The 22,993-nt window shown below is 48.6% G+C and overlaps 1 protein-coding gene across 1 annotated transcript in view; it reads left to right on the forward strand.

Annotated features, from left to right (window-relative positions):
* The window catches only part of CFTR (CF transmembrane conductance regulator), a 1,072,657-nt gene that overhangs the window by 239,727 nt on the left and 809,937 nt on the right, over nucleotides 1–22,993 (forward strand). The window contains exon 3 of the mRNA XM_069627944.1: nucleotides 6,330–6,441. Within this exon, the coding sequence (XP_069484045.1) occupies nucleotides 6,330–6,441 (112 nt within the window). The remainder of the gene's footprint in view (nucleotides 1–6,329; nucleotides 6,442–22,993) is intronic.

Here is a 22,993-nt window from a genome sequence, read left to right on the forward strand (position 1 = left end):
ACTCACTGAGACTTACACAAGTTTCTGCACTCCACACCACAAGGTGCCAGGCCTTGGAAAAGGTCACTGCCATCGAGGAGTGCCTGTGCAGTGCTGACTAATAGATCTTTCAGTTATGTGCCAGGCCGCTGACTCACTGAGACTTACACAAGTTTCTCCATTCCACACCACGAGGTGCCAGGCCTTGGAAACGGTCACTGCCATCGAGGAGTGCCTGTGCAGTGCAGACTAATAGATCTTCCAGTTTTGTGCCAGGCCGCTGACTCACTGAGACTTACACAAGTTTCTGCATTCCACACCACGAGGTGCCAGGCTTTGGAAACGGTCACTGCCATCGAGGAGTGCCTGTGCAGTGCTGACTAATAGATCTTCCAGTTATGTGCCAGGCCGCTGACTCACTGAGACTTACACAAGTTTCTCCATTGCACACAACAAGGTGCCAGGCCTTGGAAACGGTCACTGCCATTGAGGAGTGCCTGTGCAGTGCTGACTAATAGATCTTCCAGTTATGTGCCAGGCCGCTGACTCACTGAGACTTACACAAGTTTCTCCATTCCACACCACAAGGTGGCAGGCCTTGGAAACGGCCACTGCCATCGAGGAGTTCCTGTGCAGTGCTGACTAATAGATCTTCCAGTTATGTGCCAGGCCGCTGACTCACTGAGACTTACACAAGGTGCCAGGCCTTGGACATGGTCACTGCAACCGAGGAGTCCCTGTGCAGTGCTGACTAATAGATCTTCCAGTTATGTGCCAGGCCGCTGACACACTGAGACTTACACAAGTTTCTCCATTCCACACCACAAGGTGCCAGGCCTTGGAAACGGTCACTGCCACCGAGGAGTGCCTGTGCAGTGCTAATAGATCTTGCAGTTATGTGCCAGGCCCCTGACTCACTGAGACTTACACACGTCTCTGCACTCCACACCACAAGGTGCAAGGCCTTGGAAATGGTCACTGCCATCGAGCAGTGCCTGTGCAGTGCTGACTAATAGATCTTCCAGTTATGTGCCAGCCTGCTGACTCACTGAGACTTACACAAGTTTCTCCATTCCACACCACAAGGTGCCAGGCCTTGGAAACGGTCAATGCCAAGAGGAGTGCCCGTGCAGTGCTGACTAATAGATCTTCCAGTTATGTGCCAGGCCACTGACTCACTGAGACTTACACAAGTTTCTGCACTCCACACCACAAGGTGCCAGGCCTTGGAAATGGTCACTGCCATCGAGGAGTGCCCGTGCAGTGCTGACTAATAGATCTTCCAGTTATGTGCCAGGCCGCTGACTCACTGAGACTTACACAAGTTTCTCCATTCCACACCACAAGGTGCCAGGCCTTGGAAACGGTCACTGCCATTGAGGAGTGCCTGTGCAGTGCTGACTAATAGATCTTCCAGTTATGTGCCAGGCCGCTGACTCACTGAGACTTACACAAGTTTCTGCACTCCACACCACGAGGTGCCAGGCCTTGGAAACGGTCACTGCCATCGAGGAGTGCCTGTGCAGTGCTGACTAATAGATCTTCCAGTTATGTGCTAGGCCGCTGACTCACTGAGACTTACACAAGTTTCTCCATTCCACACCACAAGGTGCCAGGCCTTGGAAACGGTCACTGCCATCGAGGAGTGCCTGTGCACTGCTGACTAATAGATCTTCCAGTTATGTGCCAGGCCGCTGACTCACTGAGACTTACACAATTTCTCCATTCCACACCACAAGGTGGCAGGCCTTGGAAACGGCCACTGCCATCGAGGAGTGCCTGTGCAGTGCTGACTAATAGATCTTCCAGTTATGTGCCAGGCCGCTGACTCACTGAGACTTACACAAGGTGCCAGGCCTTGGACACGGTCACTGCCACCGAGGAGTGCCTGTGCAGTGCTGACTAATAGATCTTCCAGTTATGTGCCAGGCCGCTGACTCACTGAGACTTACACAAGTTTCTGCACTCCACACCACGAGGTGCCAGGCCTTGGAAACGGTCACTGCCATCGAGGAGTGCCTGTGCAGTGCTGACTAATAGATCTTCCAGTTATGTGCCAGGCCGCTGACTCACTGAGACTTACACAAGTTTCTCCATTCCACACCACAAGGTGCCAGGCCTTGGAAACGGTCACTGCCATCGAGGAGTGCCTGTGCACTGCTGACTAATAGATCTTCCAGTTATGTGCCAGGCCGCTGACTCACTGAGACTTACACAATTTCTCCATTCCACACCACAAGGTGGCAGGCCTTGGAAACGGCCACTGCCATCGAGGAGTGCCTGTGCAGTGCTGACTAATAGATCTTCCAGTTATGTGTTAGGCCGCTGACTCACTGAGACTTACACAAGTTTCTCCATTCCACACCACAAGGTGCCACGCCTTGGAAACGGCCACTGACATCGAAGAGTGCCTGTGCAGTGCTGACTAATAGATCTTCCAGTTATGTGCCAGGCCGCTGACTCACTGAGACTTACACAAGGTGCCAGGCCTTGGACACGGTCACTGCCACCGAGGAGTGCCTGTGCAGTGCTGACTAATAGATCTTCCAGTTATGTGCCAGGCCGCTGACTCACTGAGACTTACACAAGTTTCTGCACTCCACACCACGAGGTGCCAGGCCTTGGAAACGGTCACTGCCATCGAGGAGTGCCTGTGCAGTGCTGACTAATAGATCTTCCAGTTATGTGCCAGGCCGCTGACTCACTGAGACTTACACAAGTTTCTCCATTCCACACCACAAGGTGCCAGGCCTTGGAAACGGTCACTGCCATCGAGGAGTGCCTGTGCAGTGCTGACTGATAGATCTTCCAGTTATGTGCCAGGCTGCTGACTCACTGAGACTTACACAAGTTTCTCCATTCCGCACCACAAGGTGGCAGGCCTTGGAAATGGCCACTGCCATCGAGGAGTGCCTGTGCAGTGCTGACTGATAGATCTTCCAGTTATGTTTTAGGCCGCTGACTCACTGAGACTTACACAAGTTTCTCCATTCCGCACCACAAGGTGCCATGCCTTGGAAACAGCCACTGACATCGGGGTGTGCCTGTGCAGTGTTGACTAATAGATCTTCCAGTTATGTGCCAGGCCGCTGACTCACTGAGACTTACACAAGGTGCCAGGCCTTGGACACGGTCACTGCCAACGAGGAGTGCCTGTGCAGTGCTGACTAATAGATCTTCCAGTTATGTGCCAGGCCGCTGACTCACTGAGACTTACACAAGTTTCTCTACTCCATACCACAAGGAGCCAGGCCTTGGAAACGGTCACTGCCACCGAGGAGTGCCCGTGCAGTGCTGACTAACAGATCTTCCAGTTATGTGCCAGGCCGCTGACTCACTGAGACTTACACAAGTTTCTCCATTCCATACCACAAGGTGCCAGGCCTTGGAAACGGTCACTGCCACTGAGGATTGCCCGTGCAGTGCTGACTAATAGATCTTCCAGTTATGTGCCAGGCCGCTGACTCACTGAGACTTACACAAGGTGCCAGGCCTTGGACATGGTCACTGCCACCGAAGAGTGCCTGCGCAGTGCTGACTAATAGATCTTCCAGTTATGTGCCAGGCCGCTGACTCACTGAGAATTACACAAGTTTCTCCACTCCATACCACAAGGAGCCAGGCCTTGGAAACGGTCACTGCCACCGAGGAGTGCCCGTGCAGTGCTGACTAATAGATCTTCCAGTTATGTGCCAGGCCGCTGACTCACTGAGACTTACACAAGTTTCTGCACTCCACACCACAAGGTGCCAGGCCTTGGAAACGGTCACTGCCACTGAGGAGTGCCTGTGCAGTGCCGACTAATCGATCTTCCAGTTATGTGCCAGGCCGCTGACTCACTGAGACTTACACAAGCTTCTCCACTCCACACCACAAGGAGCCAGGCCTTGGAAACGGTCACTGCCACCGAGGAGTGCCCGTGCAGTGCTGACTAATGGCACAAGTTTCTCCACTCCACACCACAAGGTGCCAGGCCTTGGAAACGGTCACTGCCACCGAGGAGTGCCCGTGCAGTGCTGACTAATAGATCTTCCAGTTATGTACCAGGCCGCTGACTCACTGAGACTTACACAAGTTTCTGCACTCCACACCACAAGGTGCCAGGCCTTGGAAACGGTCACTGCCACTGAGGAGTGCCTGTGCAGTGCCGACTAATCGATCTTCCAGTTATGTGCCAGGCCGCTGAGTCACTGAGACTTACACAAGGTTCTCCACTCCACACCACAAGGAGCCAGGCCTTGGAAACGGTCACTGCCACCGAGGAGTGCCCGTGCAGTGCTGACTAATAGATCTTCCAGTTATGTGCCAGGCCGCTGATACACTGAGACTTACACAAGTTTCTCCACTCCACACCACAAGGAGCCAGGCCTTGGAAATGGTCACTGCCACCGAGGAGTGCCCGTGCAGTGCTGACTAATGGCACAAGTTTCTCCACTCCACACCACAAGGTGCCAGGCCTTGGAAACGGTCACTGCCACTGAGGAGTGCCTGTGCAGTGCCGACTAATCGATCTTCCAGTTATGTGCCAGGCCACTGACTCACTGAGACTTACACAAGTTTCTCCACTCCACACCACAAGGAGCCAGGCCTTGGAAACGGTCACTGCCACCGAGGAGTGCCCGTGCAGTGCTGACTAATGGCACAAGTTTCTCCACTCCACACCACAAGGTGCCAGGCCTTGGAAACGGTCACTGCCACCGAGGAGTGCCCGTGCAGTGCTGACTAATGGCACAAGTTTCTCCACTCCACACCACAAGGTGCCAGGCCTTGGAAACGGTCACTGCCACCGAGGAGTGCCCGTGCAGTGCTGGCTAATAGATCTTCTAGTTATGTGCCAGGCCGCTGACACACTGAGACTTACACAAGTTTCAGCACTCCACACCACAAGGTGCCAGGCCTTGGAAACGGTCACTGCCACTGAGGAGTGCCTGTGCAGTGCCGACTAATCGATCTTACAGTTATGTGCCAGGCCGCTGACTCACTGAGACTTACACAAGTTTCTCCACTCCACACCACAAGGAGCCAGGCCTTGGAAACGGTCACTGCCACCGAGGAGTGCCAGTGCAGTGCTGACTAATGGCACAAGTTTCTCCACTCCACACCACAAAGTGCCAGGCCTTTGAAACGGTCACTGCCACCGAGGAGTGCCCGTGCAGTGCTGACTAATAGATCTTCCAGTTATGTGCCAGGCCGCTGACTCACTGAGACTTACACAAGTTTCTCCACTCCACACTACAAGGAGCCAGGCCTTGGAAACGGTCACTGCCACCGAGGAGTGCCCGTGCAGTGCTGACTAATGGCACAAGTTTCTCCACTCCACCCCACAAGGTGCCAGGCCTTGGAAACGGTCACTGCCACCGAGGAGTGACCGGGCAGTGCTGACTAATAGATCTTCCAATTATGTGTCAGGCAAGTTAATCCGCTCAGTGAGGACTTGTGTATGGGTTTGTTCGTCACTTTACTACAAGAAGAAAGCCCCTTCTATTTTCTGTTGGTAGACAGTCAAAATGTTCCTCTTGCCACCTATTTAATCGGAGGAAATATGTTTAAAGGAGGAGTTAAACGTATGTTGTCTCTTTGAAAGCCAGAAGAAGTATGTTATGTTGGTTTGTTGATTGGTATTTGTAAATCTCACGTCTGCTATCGGTCGTGTACCCATCACTCCTTAGAAGCCAGTGGGAGTTGCAGCTGCAACAACAAATAGGTTGATCTTGTTGAGAGAAGAAGTGGGTTGTGGCAGCAGTGATCGTCCAGCTGCCACTCTGCCTCCACCCCCCAACAAGGCACGTGAGTGCTAGAACATATTTGCGCCCTGGCACTTATTTTTTGCCAATAAAATGAAGCACTTAGCAAGTGAGCTGCTCTAGGGCAAACAAGCTGAGAGACACTCTTGCGTGTGATCCCTGCTGCAGGTCGGCAAGGCCCGCCAGTGCCTCATTGCGTTTCTTATTTCCCTCCCTGATTCGCACACTCCTGGGTTTGCCTCCGAATGCGGAGCAAGTGTATGCTGCCAAAGGCTGGTGTGTTTTCTGATTCACGGTGGGACTAGCTCGCCTTTGTTTCTCTCTTGCCGGGCACTGGACCTTTATTTGCCTATCGCTGGTGCACTTGTCTGCAGCAGGTTTGTGGACATCATACAATGTGACCTTCTTAGGAATGAACTGCGGGTTGATGTATGGCCGGGGATTGATGCATGCCAGCACTTTCTGAGTACTGAGGGGATCTTCGGGGTCTCTGCTTGGGTTGGCCTCCTTGGTTACCGGCGAGCGGTCCTAACTATGTCAGAAGCAGACGCTTGCAGGTTCTTCACAGGGAACCTAATGACCTTGTTTTGTGTGGCTCTCTTTCAGAGAATGGGACCGGGAGCTGGCAACGTCCAAGAAGAAACCCAAGCTTATTAACGCGCTCCGCCGATGCTTCTTCTGGAAATTCGTCTTTTATGGACTTCTTTTATACTTAGGGGTAAGAGATACCGGTTTCCTTTACTGCACTAGAGATTGCAAACATCCAACATGTTTTGATAGAAGACAATCCTGCTCTTTCCCTATACTTAAAGTGAAAAAACCTCATTGCATTGCATTGACTTTTTTGAAAATTCGATTGCGCACACACACTAACTATGGCAAGCCGTGGTGGATAAATTGTGTAATATAAACGCAGGGTATTAGAATAACAAAATATGGCAAAACCGAACAGATCCCTAATCAGCATCAGCGTAAGAGACTTTTGTAGTTAAAACATAAGGTGCAGCCAATTTGATCTATACTGGCCACTTGTGCGTTTTAAGCATGCAAAGATGGCCACCACGGTTTTGGAGTCCTTTTTCCATTTTGGTGAAAATGGTCGCTTACTACTCTACACCTTTCTATAAACTCACTGGTTGTATGGGGACTCGTGGTTGTGATCAAGCGGCGAGTTGAGCCGCGAAAAGCGTTAACGTTCCCAACGAGCACCTTTATCATGCACTTTGGGAGTGCCACATTGTGATGGCCTTTTAACCTTTGTGCCACTTTACAAGGCACTAATAAAGACGGTAATTTTACCAATACTTTGGTGTCTGGATCTTTCTACTTTATGGATGTGGAGAGTGCTGCTCACCCTGCCTGATGTATATCAGTGCTTGGAAGATATATATATATATATTACACAGCCACAATAGTGGCTGGGTAGTTATGGTTAACTTGCTGTTTCCATAGGAAGAGGACTTTTTGGGCGGCTTATAACTTCGGTCCCTCTGGACGAATCCTCACCAAACTTTGCAAAAAAAGTATATGGCCCACTCTGATTTGCTAAGTTTGGTGAGGTTTGGTCCAGGGGGGGCATAGTTATAGGGGGGGTCCCAAAATTTCTTTTTTTCCCATAGACATAATGGGAAAAATCTTTGCTCACGCCTACAGCCCACACCGCTGGACGGATTTAGACCAAATTTGCAACAGGAGCGGCGGCTTGATCCCAAAAGCGTGCTTTTGTTAATTTGGTGTAAATCCATCGAGCAGTTTTTTTTTAAATGACCAAAACGTAAGGCAAAAAAATGTGTGATATCTATGTCCGCTCTGCGGACTCACTTCCCTGTTCGGTCTGCGCACTGGCCTCTGATTGGCTGAACTGTCCGCGGACTGGCCTCCGATTGGGCAGAAAAATGTGCAGACTTTTGCGTGGTCCGCAGACACCGGGACGCGGCTGCTGATTAGTTGGTGCAAAAACGTGAACTGCGTCTGTTTTCCTGAAACGCCCGCCACCTTGGATTCGCTGACTTTTTTCGGGTCCACGAACAGCGCAGTGAAAACTTTTTTTTAAAAAGCAGCATTTCACTTGTCAAACTCGACAAACAATATCTGGGGATGTGGGGGTATGAGGATTGGATTGGATATGGCCATAAGAAGGCAAAAAACGGTTTGTTTCACCCCCCCCCCCCCCCAAAAAAGACTGAGAACACTCTGGATGTCCTGGAACAGTCCTGTGGTGTTTGCGGACACTTCAGATGTCCTCGGACATATGTACCTATTTCTGCATTACAGGGTTGGGGAAAAGCAGTTTTTGGATGGCTTATAACTTTTGCGCCACTCAATGAAACTGCATGTAATTTAGCAATTTTATTCTAGAACTAATCCGGAATGGTTTTGCAAAATTTTTTGGGATTCTGTCAAGAGGGGGCAAAATTAGAGGGGGGGTCCCAAAATATTGTAAAGGCATATAATATGTGGTGTTATTTGACAAATCTGCACAACATTTGGCAAAACGATGTTGGATCTAGATATAAATGGTTTTCTAATGTTTGGTGGGATTTTCTCAAGAGGGGGTGAAATTAGAGGGGGGTCTCAACATTTTTTGATGGCTTATAACTTTGTTGCTATTTGACGAATGTGGACAAAAGTTTTGAGAAAAATGATAGACCAAACCTTCAATGTATGTGTAAAGAATGAATGGATTTTGTCGAGTGGGGGCTAAGGTATATGACTATTGTATGTACACACATTTTGACACTTTTAAAAAAATAAAACATGGGCGGATTTCGAGCAAACTCGCGAGGAGCATTGGCAAGGACATTAAAGCATGGTTTTGCAAATGTGCCCGTGTTTTATTTTTGGACAAGTGTAATGATGTAGGTACAAAAAATAGTCATATACCTTTGGTGACTGAGGTATAGCCTGTGGCCGTGGGCAGTAGCCAGATTGTCTGGGTCATGGCATAAGGTTATGACACAGACAATCTGGCTACTGGCCATGACCGCTAGGGACGAAAAATTGTGTTAAAGTGGCTATGTCTACCTGGGACCGGCTATGTGATAAAGTTATTCGAAGGTGGGATAGGTTTGAAAGGGAAAAAAAAGTGCTTGTGGTAATACGTTCATTGGGTTTTGCGAGCTGCCATGGCAAGGGAAGAGGGCTGTGTATGGAGCCACGCCTTCACTTTCCATGTTGACTGTCTTGGAAAAGGATTTTCCTTCCTACATAGGTTTTTATTAGTGCAACTTAACCATAACGTCCCTTTAACAAAGTTGTTTCATTCAATTTCATAGGTTTTTATTAATCCAACGTAACCATTACGTCCCTTTAACAAAGTTTTTTCAGTGAATTTCATAGGTTTTTATTAGTGCAACTTAACCATAACGTCCCCTTAACAAAGTTTTTCATTGAATTGAATATATATATATATATATATATATATATATATATACATATATATATATATATATACACATTCGATACCTGGCATACCCACAATGCATTGCCCATCTGGCTCTGACCTGGAGGTGAACTTCAAGTGATGGCTACTAGGTGGCACTGTGCTGTGTGTCACTTTGCTGAAATGGCTAATTCTGCTTTCACATCTTGGGGGCAAGGATTTATTTCAAGCCTTATAAACCCGCCCTAACTTTGCTCTTCACTGAAAAAACCTTAGTTAAGGTGCTGTTAAGTTGTGTAGTTTAATGCAACAAAAACCTTGAAATTCAGCAGATGCTGAATCTGGTCATGACCAGATTAACTCTGTGCATTATGTTCCCTTATGGCCATGTACCCCATAATGCCATTTTGTATGTCATTGTGAATCCCTTCTCTTATAATATGTATGTGCTCATGGGCATTGCAAAAGAAACGTGCCGAGTTAAGCGAATTGGAGATGAAGTATACTACGGTTAGCGACCATGCCCCTCCTAGCTGGTCACTGATGCTGGATATTCCCAGTAATTTGATACACATTAACACTAAGGGTACTATTAATACTTAGGGCAATCGCATAATTTGGACAGAGCGGAATATAACGAGATTGACTGGATAGGTTACTAATAATGAATAATCTTTGCTGGAATCGCTGCATAATTATATTTGGGATTTTAGGATGCTAATGAATATTTTAGGTAAAAACCTATATCTGCATTTTATGTCTGACACGAGAAACTGCACCCGTAAGAGCTCTTTTGATATTTTAATTCACAATAAAAGAAGGGATTATCGTCGGGCCAGAGTTTTAGTAAAGAAGAATGCTATCCTGTCCCAAGTGGAAAAAGGGAGGCAACTGGGAAATATTTCCACAAGCTATAAGAACTGGCTTAGGGCTCATAAGTCTTCTGCCTCCAATGTTAACTGGATGCTATTGTTCAAGCTCTTATGGAGCAACGATAACAAAACGTCTTAGTTACTTACCTGTAACAGTACTTCTCCTGTATTGGTATTTTTCATAGATTCACATGCTTGAATATTCCCCATCGTCAGACCGGGAATCCTCGGTGATATCAAAATAATATATATATACATTATTTCCATAGAGAAAAGGCAATGAGAGTTGGCCATTATGTCGAATGGGACATTCACTTGTGTTGTCCCGCCACCTCACTTTGGTCCTTTTTGACCCTAACCAATGAGGTGGCAGGGCTTAAGCTCCACCCCAGGCAGCCATCTTCAGATTTTAAGCCGTATAGTGACTGCATATATGATGACTGCCGGGCCATGGAGCAGCCTCTTAGGGGAGGCGGGTGGGCACATGTGAATCTATGAAAGATACAAATGCTCGAGAAATACAGTTACAGCTAAGTAACTAAGACTTCTCCAGCATTGGATCTTTCATAAATTCACATGCTTGAATAACCAAGCAGTTAAGTATGCCCAAATTGTTACACCCTGAAGGTTAATCTTCAGTATACCTAGTGTATAGCAACTCAACTTAGGTCACATATACTAGGGAAGGCGGGAGAAAAGGCTGCTCATACCTTAAACGAATAGTTAGCAGAGGACTGCCTGTCCAACCGCTGATTCTTTGTTGGTGTCTTCTGTGAAGCAATAATACTTGGCAAATGTGTGTAGCATGCTCCAGGTAGCTGCTCTACAAATGTCTTTTTTCGCTACTCCTTCATGGAATAAGACCGAGGCTGCTCTTCCCCTGGTGGAGTGAGCTGTGGGAGGTCTAGTGAGTGGTTCACCTTTAGACTGATGGCAATGGCTTTTGCAGTTAGTCACCCAGCGTTAGAGACCTTGCTTAGAGATATGTTGTCCTTTTGTGCAACCGGAAAATGCTACGAAAAGCCTTGGGTTAGTACGGAACTCCTTGGTCCTTTGAATGTAGAGTTTGAGGACTTGCGCAACATCTAGCGAGTGCAGTGCTCTTTATGAGCTTGAAGTGTGGTTGCTGAAAAAAAGTAGGAAGCACAATACGCTCCGAGAGTGTCATTTCTGATACAACTTTGGGTAAAAATTAAGTATGTGTCCTGAGGATGACGAGATCCTTCTGGAATAGGGTGAACGGTGGTTCCGATGAGAGGGCTTGTAGTTCGCTGATCCCTCTAGCCGATGTGATGGCTATTAGAAAGGCAACTTTCCAGGACAGAAATCTCAGGTCACACCTATGGATGGGTTCATATGGTGACTCAATGAGTGCCGATAGAACTGTGTTTAGGCTCCAAGAAGGCACCTGTTCTGGCATTGGTGTAAAGGTATTTAGTAACCCCTTGAGAAAGATTTTAATCGCTGGATTGGTGAGTAATGATGCTTGATTCGGGTTTGATGTATAGGCCGATATGGCGGACAGATGTACTTTAATGGAGGGAAAGGAGAGCCCCGGTCTTACCAGGTGTAGAAGATACGGGAACACTTGCTCCACTGATGTAGTGAGTGGATCTATATGTGAAGTTTCATACCATTTAGTGAAACGGTCCAGTTCCAAACATATGTGGTCTTTGTGGACGTGGCTCTAGATGCTTCGATTATGTCCCAATATTCTGAAGGATTTGCTAATTTTCGCTGTTCAGGGACCATGCTTTAAGCGACAGGCTCGCTGGGTCGTGGTGGAGAACCTTGTAGTTCTGTTTCATCAGCACACTCTGATGCACTCTGAGGCGAATTGATGATCCTTGGGAGAGGTGGTGGAGGGTCGGGTAAAACACTTGTCGAGCCCATTCCGGCGATATGAGTATCATCCTGCACGGTTACTGCTTCACTCTGCGTAGCACTCGTGCTATCAATGCAGTCAGTGGAAAGGCATACAGGAACTTGCCTGTCCAGGTTACTGAGAAAGCGTCCCCTAGTGATAGGTCATCTGGGTATCTCGAGGCGTACAGGGGACATTTCTTGTTGTCGTTGGTGGCAAAAAGATTGATCTTCGGATGTCCCCACATGCGGAATATCCATTGAGTCTCTTCCTTGTCTAACTCCCATTCGTGGGAGGTTGTGTAATCTGTGCTCAATTTGTCTGCTAGGACATTCTCTACTCCTGGCAGATGTTCTGCTTTCATCTGGACCGTGTGCTGTAGAGCTCATGTCCATAACGTCTGTGCTTCCTTGGATAGCATCTCTGATGTTGTGCTTCCCTGCTTGTTGGTATAATGCATGGAAGTTGGGTTGTCCATTTAAATCATTACTACTTGCCATGCTAGTACAGGTAAGAAAGCCTTCAGTGCCCAGTGGATTGCCCTGAGTTCTAGGACGTTGATGTGTAGTTGGGACTCTTGGTTTGACCACGTGCCCTTTGTCTGTTATTCTGTCAGGTGTGCTCCCCAGCCTGACAGGGACATGTCCGTTCTGAGAAGAAGTGTCGAAGTGGGAGCTTGGAATGGCATTCCCTGTGACAGGGTGTGCCCCACCACTGAAGTGCTTTGTGGAAGCTTGGTGGAAGTTGGATGACTTCTTCCCATGATCCGTGTGGTTGGGCCCATTGGTGGTCTAGGGTCTCTTGTATTGGCCTCATGTGTAGTCTGCAGTTGGGGATGAGATATATACATGAGGACATCATGCCCAGGAGCGATTTGAAAGTTTGTTTCGTGACTGTTTTGCTATCGAGGAACCATGAGATTAGTTGCAGCATCGTGGATACTCTGTCTGCCGAGGGTGGTACCCTGGAGCTACAGGTGTTCAGCTCTGCTCCCAAGAAGAGAGCTGTCTTGGCAGGTATTGGGCAGGATTTGGTTTAGTTTATGGAGAATCCTAGGTCTTTCAGGAGATTCATTGTCTTTGCAACCGCAGTGGCTGCGAGGTTGAACGAACGTGCCTTTATTAACCAATCGTCTAGATAGGGAAAAACCTCTATTCCTGAGCATCCGAGGTTTGCTGCCACCGGTGCCAGGCACTTGGTGAAGACTCTTGGTGCTGACCTTAGGGTGAAGGGGAGAACTCAGAATTGGAAGTGTGCATCTCCCACTGAGAACCTGAGAAATCTTCTGTGTGCTGGGTGGATGGGATATGGAAGTACGTGTCTTCCAAATCCAGGGTTGCTAGAAAGTCGTTTTTGTTTAGCCATGGAAGGACATTTTATAATGATGTCATTTTGAATTTGATGCGCTTGACGAATTTGTTTGGCGCCTGACGAATTTGTTTCGCACCCTTATGTCCAATATTGGTCTCCACTGGCCATTTTTTTTTCCTGATTAGGAAGAACCGGGAATAGAAGCCTTTTCACCTTTGGTCTACTGGGACTGGCTCTATGGCTGCTTTTTGGAACAGTTTGTGAATTTCTATTTTCATATGTTTCATCAGGTGTGTCTTGTGTGGTTGGGGCAGAAGGGAGGGAGGTTGATCTAAAAATGTGATTGTGTGGCCCTTGCGAATTACTTGTAACACCCACTTGTCTGATGTAATGTTTCGCCAATGGTGCTAATGTTGGCTTATCCTTCCTCCCACTGGGGTGTGTTGTGGGAGGGATAGGTATGAATTGTCAGTTCTGTTTAGATTGTGTTTTGGTGTGGTTTGAGACATGTCCGCCTCTTTGAGTACTGAATCTTTGAATCTGGTTGTAGATTGGTGATACTTATTGTCTTGGAAGGTACTGCCTTGCTGTCGCACTCCGTAGGTTCCACGATCAGTCTGGGGAATCACTTGGGCTAGATGCCGCTAAAGTAATTCAGACTTCCTTCCTGAGAGCACAGCTTGCAGGGAAAAGAACACCTGTCAGGCCAAGGGCTCAGGCAAAAAGGCGGAATGCACAGCGGAGCTAGAGGGAAGAAAACAAACAAAGCAAATATTACATACCGTTTGTTGACAATTCCAGTCCCTCTACCCCCTCCGAGACCCACAAGCTTACCTGTGTATTCCTTTTTTCCAGCGGAATACCTACTTGTGATAAGACACAAGACTGGGAGTGAGTGAAGGTCAGAGGAAGTGTTCTTTCTTGAAAGAAGGGGGACCAAAGACTTCCCCCAATAATGGATAAGTAATGTCAACAGCAAAGCGTCCCACAAACCAATGAGTGAAAGCAAAATCCAATGTTCCGAAATCAAATGAGCGGGAAAAAACAGCAGAGCGTCCCACAATCCAAGGAGTGAAGCCAGGAGCCAAGTGTCCCAAGATCCAAAGAGGCAGAGCGATGCAGTGAAGCGTCCCAAAAACCAACAAGTGATGAGCACAGCAAAGCGTCCCAAAAAAAACCAACAAGTGATGAGCACAGCAAAGCGTCCCAAAAAACCAACAAACAAAAAAGGTCAAGCAAAAATACACTGGGTGTAAATAAACAGCGCCGTTCTTGCTAGCGCGGTAAACAACACTTCATGGAGAAATCAGAAGTGGTGTAAGATTTCTAGAACGCCTGGATGCAGGGTGTTTCTTTCTTCGCTCGGGGAGCGGATGGCCAGGAGCGATTGAGGAATACGGGGTTGAAGAGAGCCGGGAGCCAGACATGAGAAGCAGAACCCAGAGCAAGTCCGGTGCGTATTCCGTGGTCGAGCAGGGGAGGAGATCAAACGGACGTCTAAGACAGAATCAGGAAAACAGATAACAAGGTCCAAGGCAAAGGTAGGATTCGGCAACCAGGTAAGCAAGGAATAGGAAAAAGAACAACTTATTCCAGGAGCGTAGCTCGCGTAACGCAACGGTTTAGGAGCACCGGCTTACTGGGGGCGTGGCCAGATATAGGAAGTGAATACAAAGGAGGCGTGAAACGCACGCAAAAGAAAGTGAAAATGTTCCAAAGGTTCCTTGCAGGCAGGGTCCTCTTGGGAGATGTAGTTGTTTACCGGCAGTGGCGTCGGCGTTGCTGTAAACGCCAAGCCAAACGCCACGGGCTTCTCCCCTGGACATAAGAATGTCCTAGGAAACCGGGGGGCGTGACAGTACCCCTCCTCAAAGATGGGCGTCCCCCGGGTCTCGAACCACGAGACCGGAGAAACGCCCGCAAAAGATGCGGAACGTGAAGATTCGAGGCGGGCTCCCAGGTACGATCTTCTGGGCCATAGCCTTTCCAATCCACTAGATAATGCCGGGTACCCCGGACCACTCGGGTATCCAATATAGCCTGTACCTCATATTCCTCTTCCCCCTGAATCGTAATGGGAGCGGGACGATTGCACAAGCGCGTACCGGCAACATAAGGCCGCAATAGGGAGACATGGAACACGGGATGGATCTTCCAAGGTGAAGGTATGTCCAAGCGATAGGCTACTGCGTTAATGCATCGCGTGATGGTATAGGGACCCACGTAGCGAGGGTTCAGCTTACGTTTGCCTGGTATGCGAAGGTGTACAGTGGATAGCCAGACCTTATCCCCCAGGTGATACTCCGGGGCTGACCTGCGATGCCTATCAGCATTTCGTTTTGTGCGATCCTGTGCTTGGTGTAGATGCTGAAGCACAGTGGCACGGATAGACCGTAACAACTGGGCTGTTGCCTGAGCTGCGGGTACTCGTGCCACCGAAGGAAGGATGGATGGTAGAACTCGAGGATGTAAACCGTACATGGCATAGAAGGGTGAACAACCAGCCGATGCATGGCAGGCATTGTTGTAAGCGAATTCCGCAGCCCCCAATACGGATAGCCAGTCCGATTGATATTGCAGACATAAACATCGAAGATACTCCTCCATGGTGGCATTAAGACGTTCTGTCTGCCCGTCCGTCTGAGGATGGTATGCTGAGGACAGGCGAACGTCAATGCCAAGAAAACGGGTGAGAGCCAACCAAAAACGCGAGGTGAATTGGGATCCACGGTCTGAGATAAGGACCAGAGGAAGGCCGAATAGGCGGACCACCTGTTCGAAAAACAACTTGGCCAATGCAGGAGCAGAAGGGACACCTTTGCAGGGGATAAACTGGGCCATCCTGGTGAAGGTATCTACTACCACCAGGATAGTGGTTAACCCTTGGACCGGTAGTAGCTCCACCACGAAATCAAGTGACACAGTGTGCCATGGGCGTGACGGGATGGGCATTTTCTGGAGAAGCCCCACCGGTTTTCCAGGTACCGTTTTGCATTGTGTACATACGGCACATTTGGATACATACTCTGCCACATCCCGTTTCATATTGGGCCACCAACACCACCGCAGGAGTAGGTCAGTTGTCTTAGTTTGTCCTGGATGGGCCGCTAGGCGAGTATCATGGGACCAGCTTAGGGCCTGTAACCGAGTCCGGGCATCAGGGATATATAGGCGTTCCTGTACATAAGGTAATCCCGATATCAACCGTGCTTTTAACCCTTGAAGAACCTCCCCATGGTCTGCAGCCCAATGGCGGATCCGTTCTAGTAACGAACCGGTTGCAGCACAGACACACATAACAGTGTTGTTTGGCAAAACAGGAAGGACTGCCTCCTCGGAGGGTGTATCAACTCCGATGCGAGAGAGTGCATCGGCCTTGCCATGCAAGGGGCCCGGTCGATAAGAAACCGTGAAATTGAATTGTGCAAAAAACAAATGCATCCTTATTTGTCTAGAGTTGGTACATTTCACCGTAGATAGAGCTTGTAGGTTACGGTGGTCCGTATTAACCGTGACAGGGTGTCGTCCCCCCAATAGATGGTGTCTCCACTCCTTAAAAGCAGCTCAAATAGCCAGTAGCTCTCGTTCCATTATGGTATAATGTTTTTCCGGGGGAGTCAATTTCCTGGAAAAAAAAGCTACAGGGTGTAGCTTCCGAGTCGTGGGGCATTTTTGAGACAAGATAGCCCCAAGGGCAAGGGCAGAGGCATCAGCTTCGATGATAAAAGGCAATAGGGGGTCTGGATGTAGCAAGACCGGAGCCGTAGTAAACGCCTCTTTCAGGGTCTGAAAGGCGGCCTGAGCCTGAGTGTCCCAACAAAAGGGAACTGAAGGACTGGTAAGGCGTGTCAATGGGGCTACAATGGCTGAAAAGGATGCAATGAAACGTCTATAAAAATTAGCAAATCCTAGGAAAGATTGCAAACTCTTAAGCGAAGTGGGGGCAGGCCACTCAAGGACTGCTCGTATCTTTGCATCGTGCATATGAACACCCTGAGAGGATATCACGAACCCTAGAAACTCCACAGAGGAAACGTGAAAGGCACATTTTTCAGCTTTTGCATATAACCCATGTTCCCGAAGACGGAGCAACACCGTCCGAACATGTTCCTCATGTTGTGATAACGTTTCAGAGAATATTAATATATCATCCAGATATATCACAATGTCATGCAAAGCTTTGTGCAACCCTTGCCTGTGGATGAGGAGTTTGGGGATGTTCCCGCTCCTGTACCGCCACCGGTTCCTCCGACACCCTTAGCCCCGGTGGTGTTGCCGGGTCCTTTTCCATTGGCACCACCGGAACGCTTCACGGGAGATCCCAAAATGTATAGGACATTTGTCAATCAATGTCGTTTACATTTTCTATGCCGTCCTTTGGCATTCCCTAATTCTGAAACAAAAGCAGCTTTTGTGCTCTCTCATCTAGGGGGTATGGCCTCCAACAGGTCTCGGAAGATGTCATTGACAAAGTGTTGGAACGTTGCGGGGGCGTTACATAGGCCAAACGGCATTACTAGATATTCAAAAAGGCCGAATTTGCACTTAGAGGCAGTCTTCCATTCGTCGCCCGCAAGCACTCTCTCCAGATTGTAGGCCCCCCTTAAATCTAGTTTCGTAAAGAGTTTGGCGGTAGTGAGGCGATCCAACAATTCCGAAATGAGGGGTAATGGATACTGATTTTTTATTGTCACAGCGTTAAGTGCACGATAATCTACACAAGGCCGGAGATCCCCCTCCTTTTTAGGGACAAAAAAAATCGGGGAAGCAGCTGGAGAACGGGAAGGTCTTATATGGCCCAGTCTCAGAGACTTCTCAATATACTCCTTTAGGTGTTCTTCCTCGGGCCGTGCCAAGGAATATATCCGTCCGTGGGGGAGAATGGCATTGGGTACCAAATCAATCGGGCAGTCGTATTCCCGATGCGGCGGCAGTTCTTCAGACAAACCCTTGTCAAACACCTCAATCAGGTCCTGATATGCAGAAGGTATTTCCAGCGTCGCCCTGGTAGTAGCGTTACAAGTGAGTGTACTCGAAACCAGAGCCCTGCATGGAGAGGGGAGAGATGTCCCCTGAACTGGAAAGCAATCCTTCAAACACAAGGGAGAAGAAAAAAGCACTGTTTGTTCCACCCAATCAATGATAGGGTTATGTTTACGCAACCACGGGAGGCCCAAAATGACCCCAAATTGCGGTGCAGAAATGAGATCGAAAGACAGGTATTCTGTATGCCCTTCCGTTGTGCTCATTCGCAAGGGTTGTGTTTGTTTTACGACATGACCCGAAACCAAACAGGAGCCATCTACTGCATAGACAAGTTCTGGTGACTCCTTAGGGTCTACCGGGATACCATAGGTTGCTGCCAGATGTTCATCCATATAATTACCTGTTGCCCTGGAATCTATCATGACTGGACTAGAAAAAACTTGAGAGTTGGGCAACATAAAAGACATATCAAGGTATATGTGTGCGGCAGCTGTATGGAGGAATGAGCCATTGGAAGGCTGACCCGTCACATCGGCTCGATTTAGGGACGGGCCGTGGCGTTTCCCGCCCGTTTAGCAGGGCGTTTAGGGCAGACACGAATGAAGTGTCCCGTCTGTCCACAATACAGACATAGATTGTTTTGCATTCTTCTCTCCCTCTCTGCCTTTGAGAGGGGACCTTTTACTGCCCCAATTTGCATGGGTTCTACATCCCCGGAGGCTGGAGAGGATCCCAATTCAGGTTTGCCAGGACGTAGATCAGGGTGATGGCGTTTTCCACGCCTTTGTTGCAGCCGAGCATCGACCTGCAACACCAAATCAAGCAATTCAGGAAATACTGAAGGGACAGAAGGGACAACAGATAACGCGTCCTTAAGTTCGTCTGATAATCCCTTATAAAAGACTGCCGCCTTTTTTGATTCAGGCCAAGAGGTTTCTGCGGCCAGCTGATTGAATTGGGCTAAATACGCCAAAAGGGGTTGTTTACCCTGGGATATTGCCAGAAACTCTAAGTCCGAAGCCTGAGCCTTATATCTGGTATCAAAGACCAGATTCATGGCGACTAGTAGGGCATCGAAATCGTACAAAACCGGGTCATCGGACTCCAGCAACGGATTCGCCCAGGCCGCAGCCATACCCCCTAGATGAGAGAGCACAAAAGCTGCTTTTGTTTCAGAATTAGGGAATGCCAAAGGACGGCATAGAAAATGTAAACGACATTGATTGACAAATGTCCTATACATTTTGGGATCTCCCGTGAAGCGTTCCGGTGGTGCCAATGGAAAAGGACCCGGCAACACCACCGGGGCTAAGGGTGTCGGAGGAACCGGTGGCGGTACAGGAGCGGGAACATCCCCAAACTCCTCATCCACAGGCAAGGGTTGCACAAAACCTTGCATGACATCCATGCATTGGTGCAAAGCGGCATGTGCTGCTGCCATGTCTGTGCGTAACGTGGTAAAGGCTTGCATCATAGCAGCCATAGGATCTGCATTAGGATCCATCTCGGACAGACAGGCACCAGTATTGGGCTCCTAAATCTGTCGCACTCCGTAGGTTCCACGATCAGTCTGGGGAATCACTTGGGCTAGATGCCGCTAAAGTAATTCAGACTTCCTTCCTGAGAGCACAGCTTGCAGGGAAAAGAACACCTATCAGGCCAAGGGCTCAGGCAAAGAGGCGGAACGCACAGCGGAGCTAGAGGGAAGAAAACAAACAAAGCAAATATTACATACCGTTTGTTGACAATTCCAGTCCCTCTACCCCCTCCGAGACCCACAAGCTTACCTGTGTATTCCTTTTTTCCAGCGGAATACCTACTTGTGATAAGACACAAGACTGGGAGTGAGTGAAGGTCAGAGGAAGTGTTCTTTCTTGAAAGAAGGGGGACCAAAGACTTCCCCCAATAATGGATAAGTAATGTCAACAGCAAAGCGTCCCACAAACCAATGAGTGAAAGCAAAATCCAATGTTCTGAAATCAAATGAGCGGGAAAAAACAGCAGAGCGTCCCACAATCCAAGGAGTGAAGCCAGGAGCCAAGTGTCCCAAGATCCAAAGAGGCAGAGCGATGCAGCGAAGCGTCCCAAAAACCAACAAGTGATGAGCACAGCAAAGCGTCCCAAAAAAAACCAACAAGTGATGAGCACAGCAAAGCGTCCCAAAAAACCAACAAACAAAAAAGGTCAAGCAAAAATACACCGGGTGTAAATAAACAGCGCCGTTCTTGCTAGCGCGGTAAACAACACTTCAGGGAGAAATCAGAAGTGGTGTAAGATTTCTCGAACGCCTGGATGCAGGGTGTTTCTTTCTTCGCTCGGGGAGCGGATGGCCAGGAGCGATTGAGGAATACGGGGTTGAAGAGAGCCGGGAGCCAGACATGAGAAGCAGAACCCAGAGCAAGTCCGGTGCGTATTCCGTGGTCGAGCAGGGGAGGAGATCAAACGGACGTCTAAGACAGAATCAGGAAAACAGATAACAAGGTCCAAGGCAAAGGTAGGATTCGGCAACCAGGTAAGCAAGGAATAGGAAAAAGAACAACTTATTCCAGGAGCGTAGCTCGCGTAACGCAACGGTTTAGGAGCACCGGCTTCCTGGGGGCGTGGCCAGATATAGGAAGTGAATACAAAGGAGGCGTGAAACGCACGCAAAAGAAAGTGAAAACGTTCCAAAGGTTCCTTGCAGGCACGGTCCTCTTGGGAGATGTAGTTGTTTACCGGCGGTGGCGTCGGCGTTGCTGTAAACGCCAGGCCAAACGCCACGGGCTTCTCCCCTGGACATAAGAATGTCCTAGGAAACCGGGGGGCATGACACTTGCGTTCTTTGACCATAGGATGTCGGTTATAACATCTGAATCTGGAGGAGGAGCCTTGAAAAGATCGAAAAGGGCGGCGGTCTTTCACTTTATCGTTCAGCGAGCTGATAGCTCTGGCTGTTTCTGTGTCCGACTTAATGCCCTTAAGATGATCATCGATCTTCTTTCCAAAAAGGTCATGCCCGAAGGGCATATCTAGAATTTGTGCTTGGACTAGTCTGAAATTGGTTGCCTTCATCTAAGCCTGTCTTCTTAAGACTTTGCCATGGGCCATTTGAGGGAAACCAGATTCGGCAACATCTACCGCTGCATCAATCATGTAATCGGATGTGACTTCATCATCCGTTATTATTGCCCTTGCTTCTTCTTGCAACTCAGCCGGTAGGTGCGTGGTTAGCTTTGATATAAGAAGCCAGGGTTCCTGGTCAAAGCGACCTGTCATAGCCAGAGCATTGCCTGCTCTGATGATTAGGGAAGATGATTATTAAGCATAGGGGAGCCGGGTCTGGGGCCTTCTATTTTTTCTCTGGTCGTGATACCACAGCGGGTATAGACAGAGGTGTAGGAAGGATTTTCATTCCTGCGTCCCAAACTGTGTCTAAGAGAGGGACAGTAGTGACAGTCCTTCTTTGCTTATCCCTGTGTTCGTACAGGACAGATTTCTTCACCTCTGAGGTTACCTGCATTTTGAAAAGGTCTGCTGCCTTGCCAATGATGGTGTGAAATGATACCAGGTCATCCGGTGGTGAGGTTTCCCCTGGGGAATCACGTTTTCTCGGTTTCTCCATTATATAGTCATCCCATACACTATGTGTGTCTGGGTCATGTGGAATCTCTCCTTCCTCTGGTTCCTCTGTGTCTGTGAAGTCTCTGAACGGGTCCTCCTGCCAATCTGAAATTGACGCAGTTGAAGGTACTATAGTTGGATCCCTTGTCGGCGAGTGTCTTCTCGGTCTAGGTGAGGATCTTGGTGGTAAGACTCTTGTCAGTGAAGCACTGCGTGACAGTGGTCTGTCTCTGTGCCTGTGAGGAGGTTCAGGACAGCGTGGACGTTTACGGGCTCTACTACTGGTGGGAGAGCCTCTTGGCATACTGTAATGTGGTGATTTGTCCCTTTGACTAGATCTTGTGCTCCTCGAGCTTGCCGAAGCATTTCTATGTCTGGGGTCAGATGGTGCCAAGGGTTGGTATCTCTGGCATCTATTGAACTAATCAATGATTCTCTGCATTGACTCCATGAGCATAGGGTCATATGGGTCTGTGACATCTTTAGTGGTAGGGTGCCATGGTGGGCTATTCTCTTTTTGGGTGTAAATGGGTTGTTCCCCCTATGACTTCAGTGTCAATCAATTCCTCTTGCAGAATGACATCTGGTAACTCTACCATCTCCTTGATTGGTGATAATTGTATTTCTCACAGGTTCTTTCCTGTCCTCCTGGAGTGGTTGGAGTTGCGTCTTTACTCTTATTTGTGTTATCCTCCATGGATAGTGTTCCTGCCGTCGACGGGGTGTCCGTGGACGGGTGTTCTGGCTTGCTTTACCCTGTCGAGGTTGATGTCAATGGTGTTGTCGGCGACGACGACGATCAATGCTTCGTCAACAATGATTTCGTCGATGAGTGCTATGACGACGAGAGCTTCATGGACAAATGGTGTGTTTCCTTCGCCTTCGTCGACGACTGCTTTGTCAACAATGATTTCGATGACAAGGCTTTTCTCGTTGACGAGGACGTTTGGAGCGTGGCCATAGACGGCTTTTCCTTCGTGGACAGCCTGGATGTCAACGACCCCTTATTATTACTACTCCTCGTACACAGCGGTCCCCTGGGCGATCGTTCCCCCGACGAAGAATTAGAAGATATCTCCTTACCTTTTGACGTAGTTTTTTCTTCCGTATGATACTTTTTCTGACCCCCAGAGATCAAGGATGGTGTGAGGGAGCTCTTCTCTATCTTTTTCTTGCTCTTGTGAGTAGGGGAGGTGCTCCTTTCCACTGAAGAGGCCCTTCTTTTATAAGTTTGTCGCTCAGATGGTTTGTGAGA

Source organism: Ambystoma mexicanum, chromosome 12 (genome assembly GCF_040938575.1).
Source record: "Ambystoma mexicanum isolate Mex_15411 chromosome 12, UKY_AmexF1_1, whole genome shotgun sequence".
In the NCBI taxonomy this organism is placed as follows: domain Eukaryota; kingdom Metazoa; phylum Chordata; class Amphibia; order Caudata; family Ambystomatidae; genus Ambystoma; species Ambystoma mexicanum.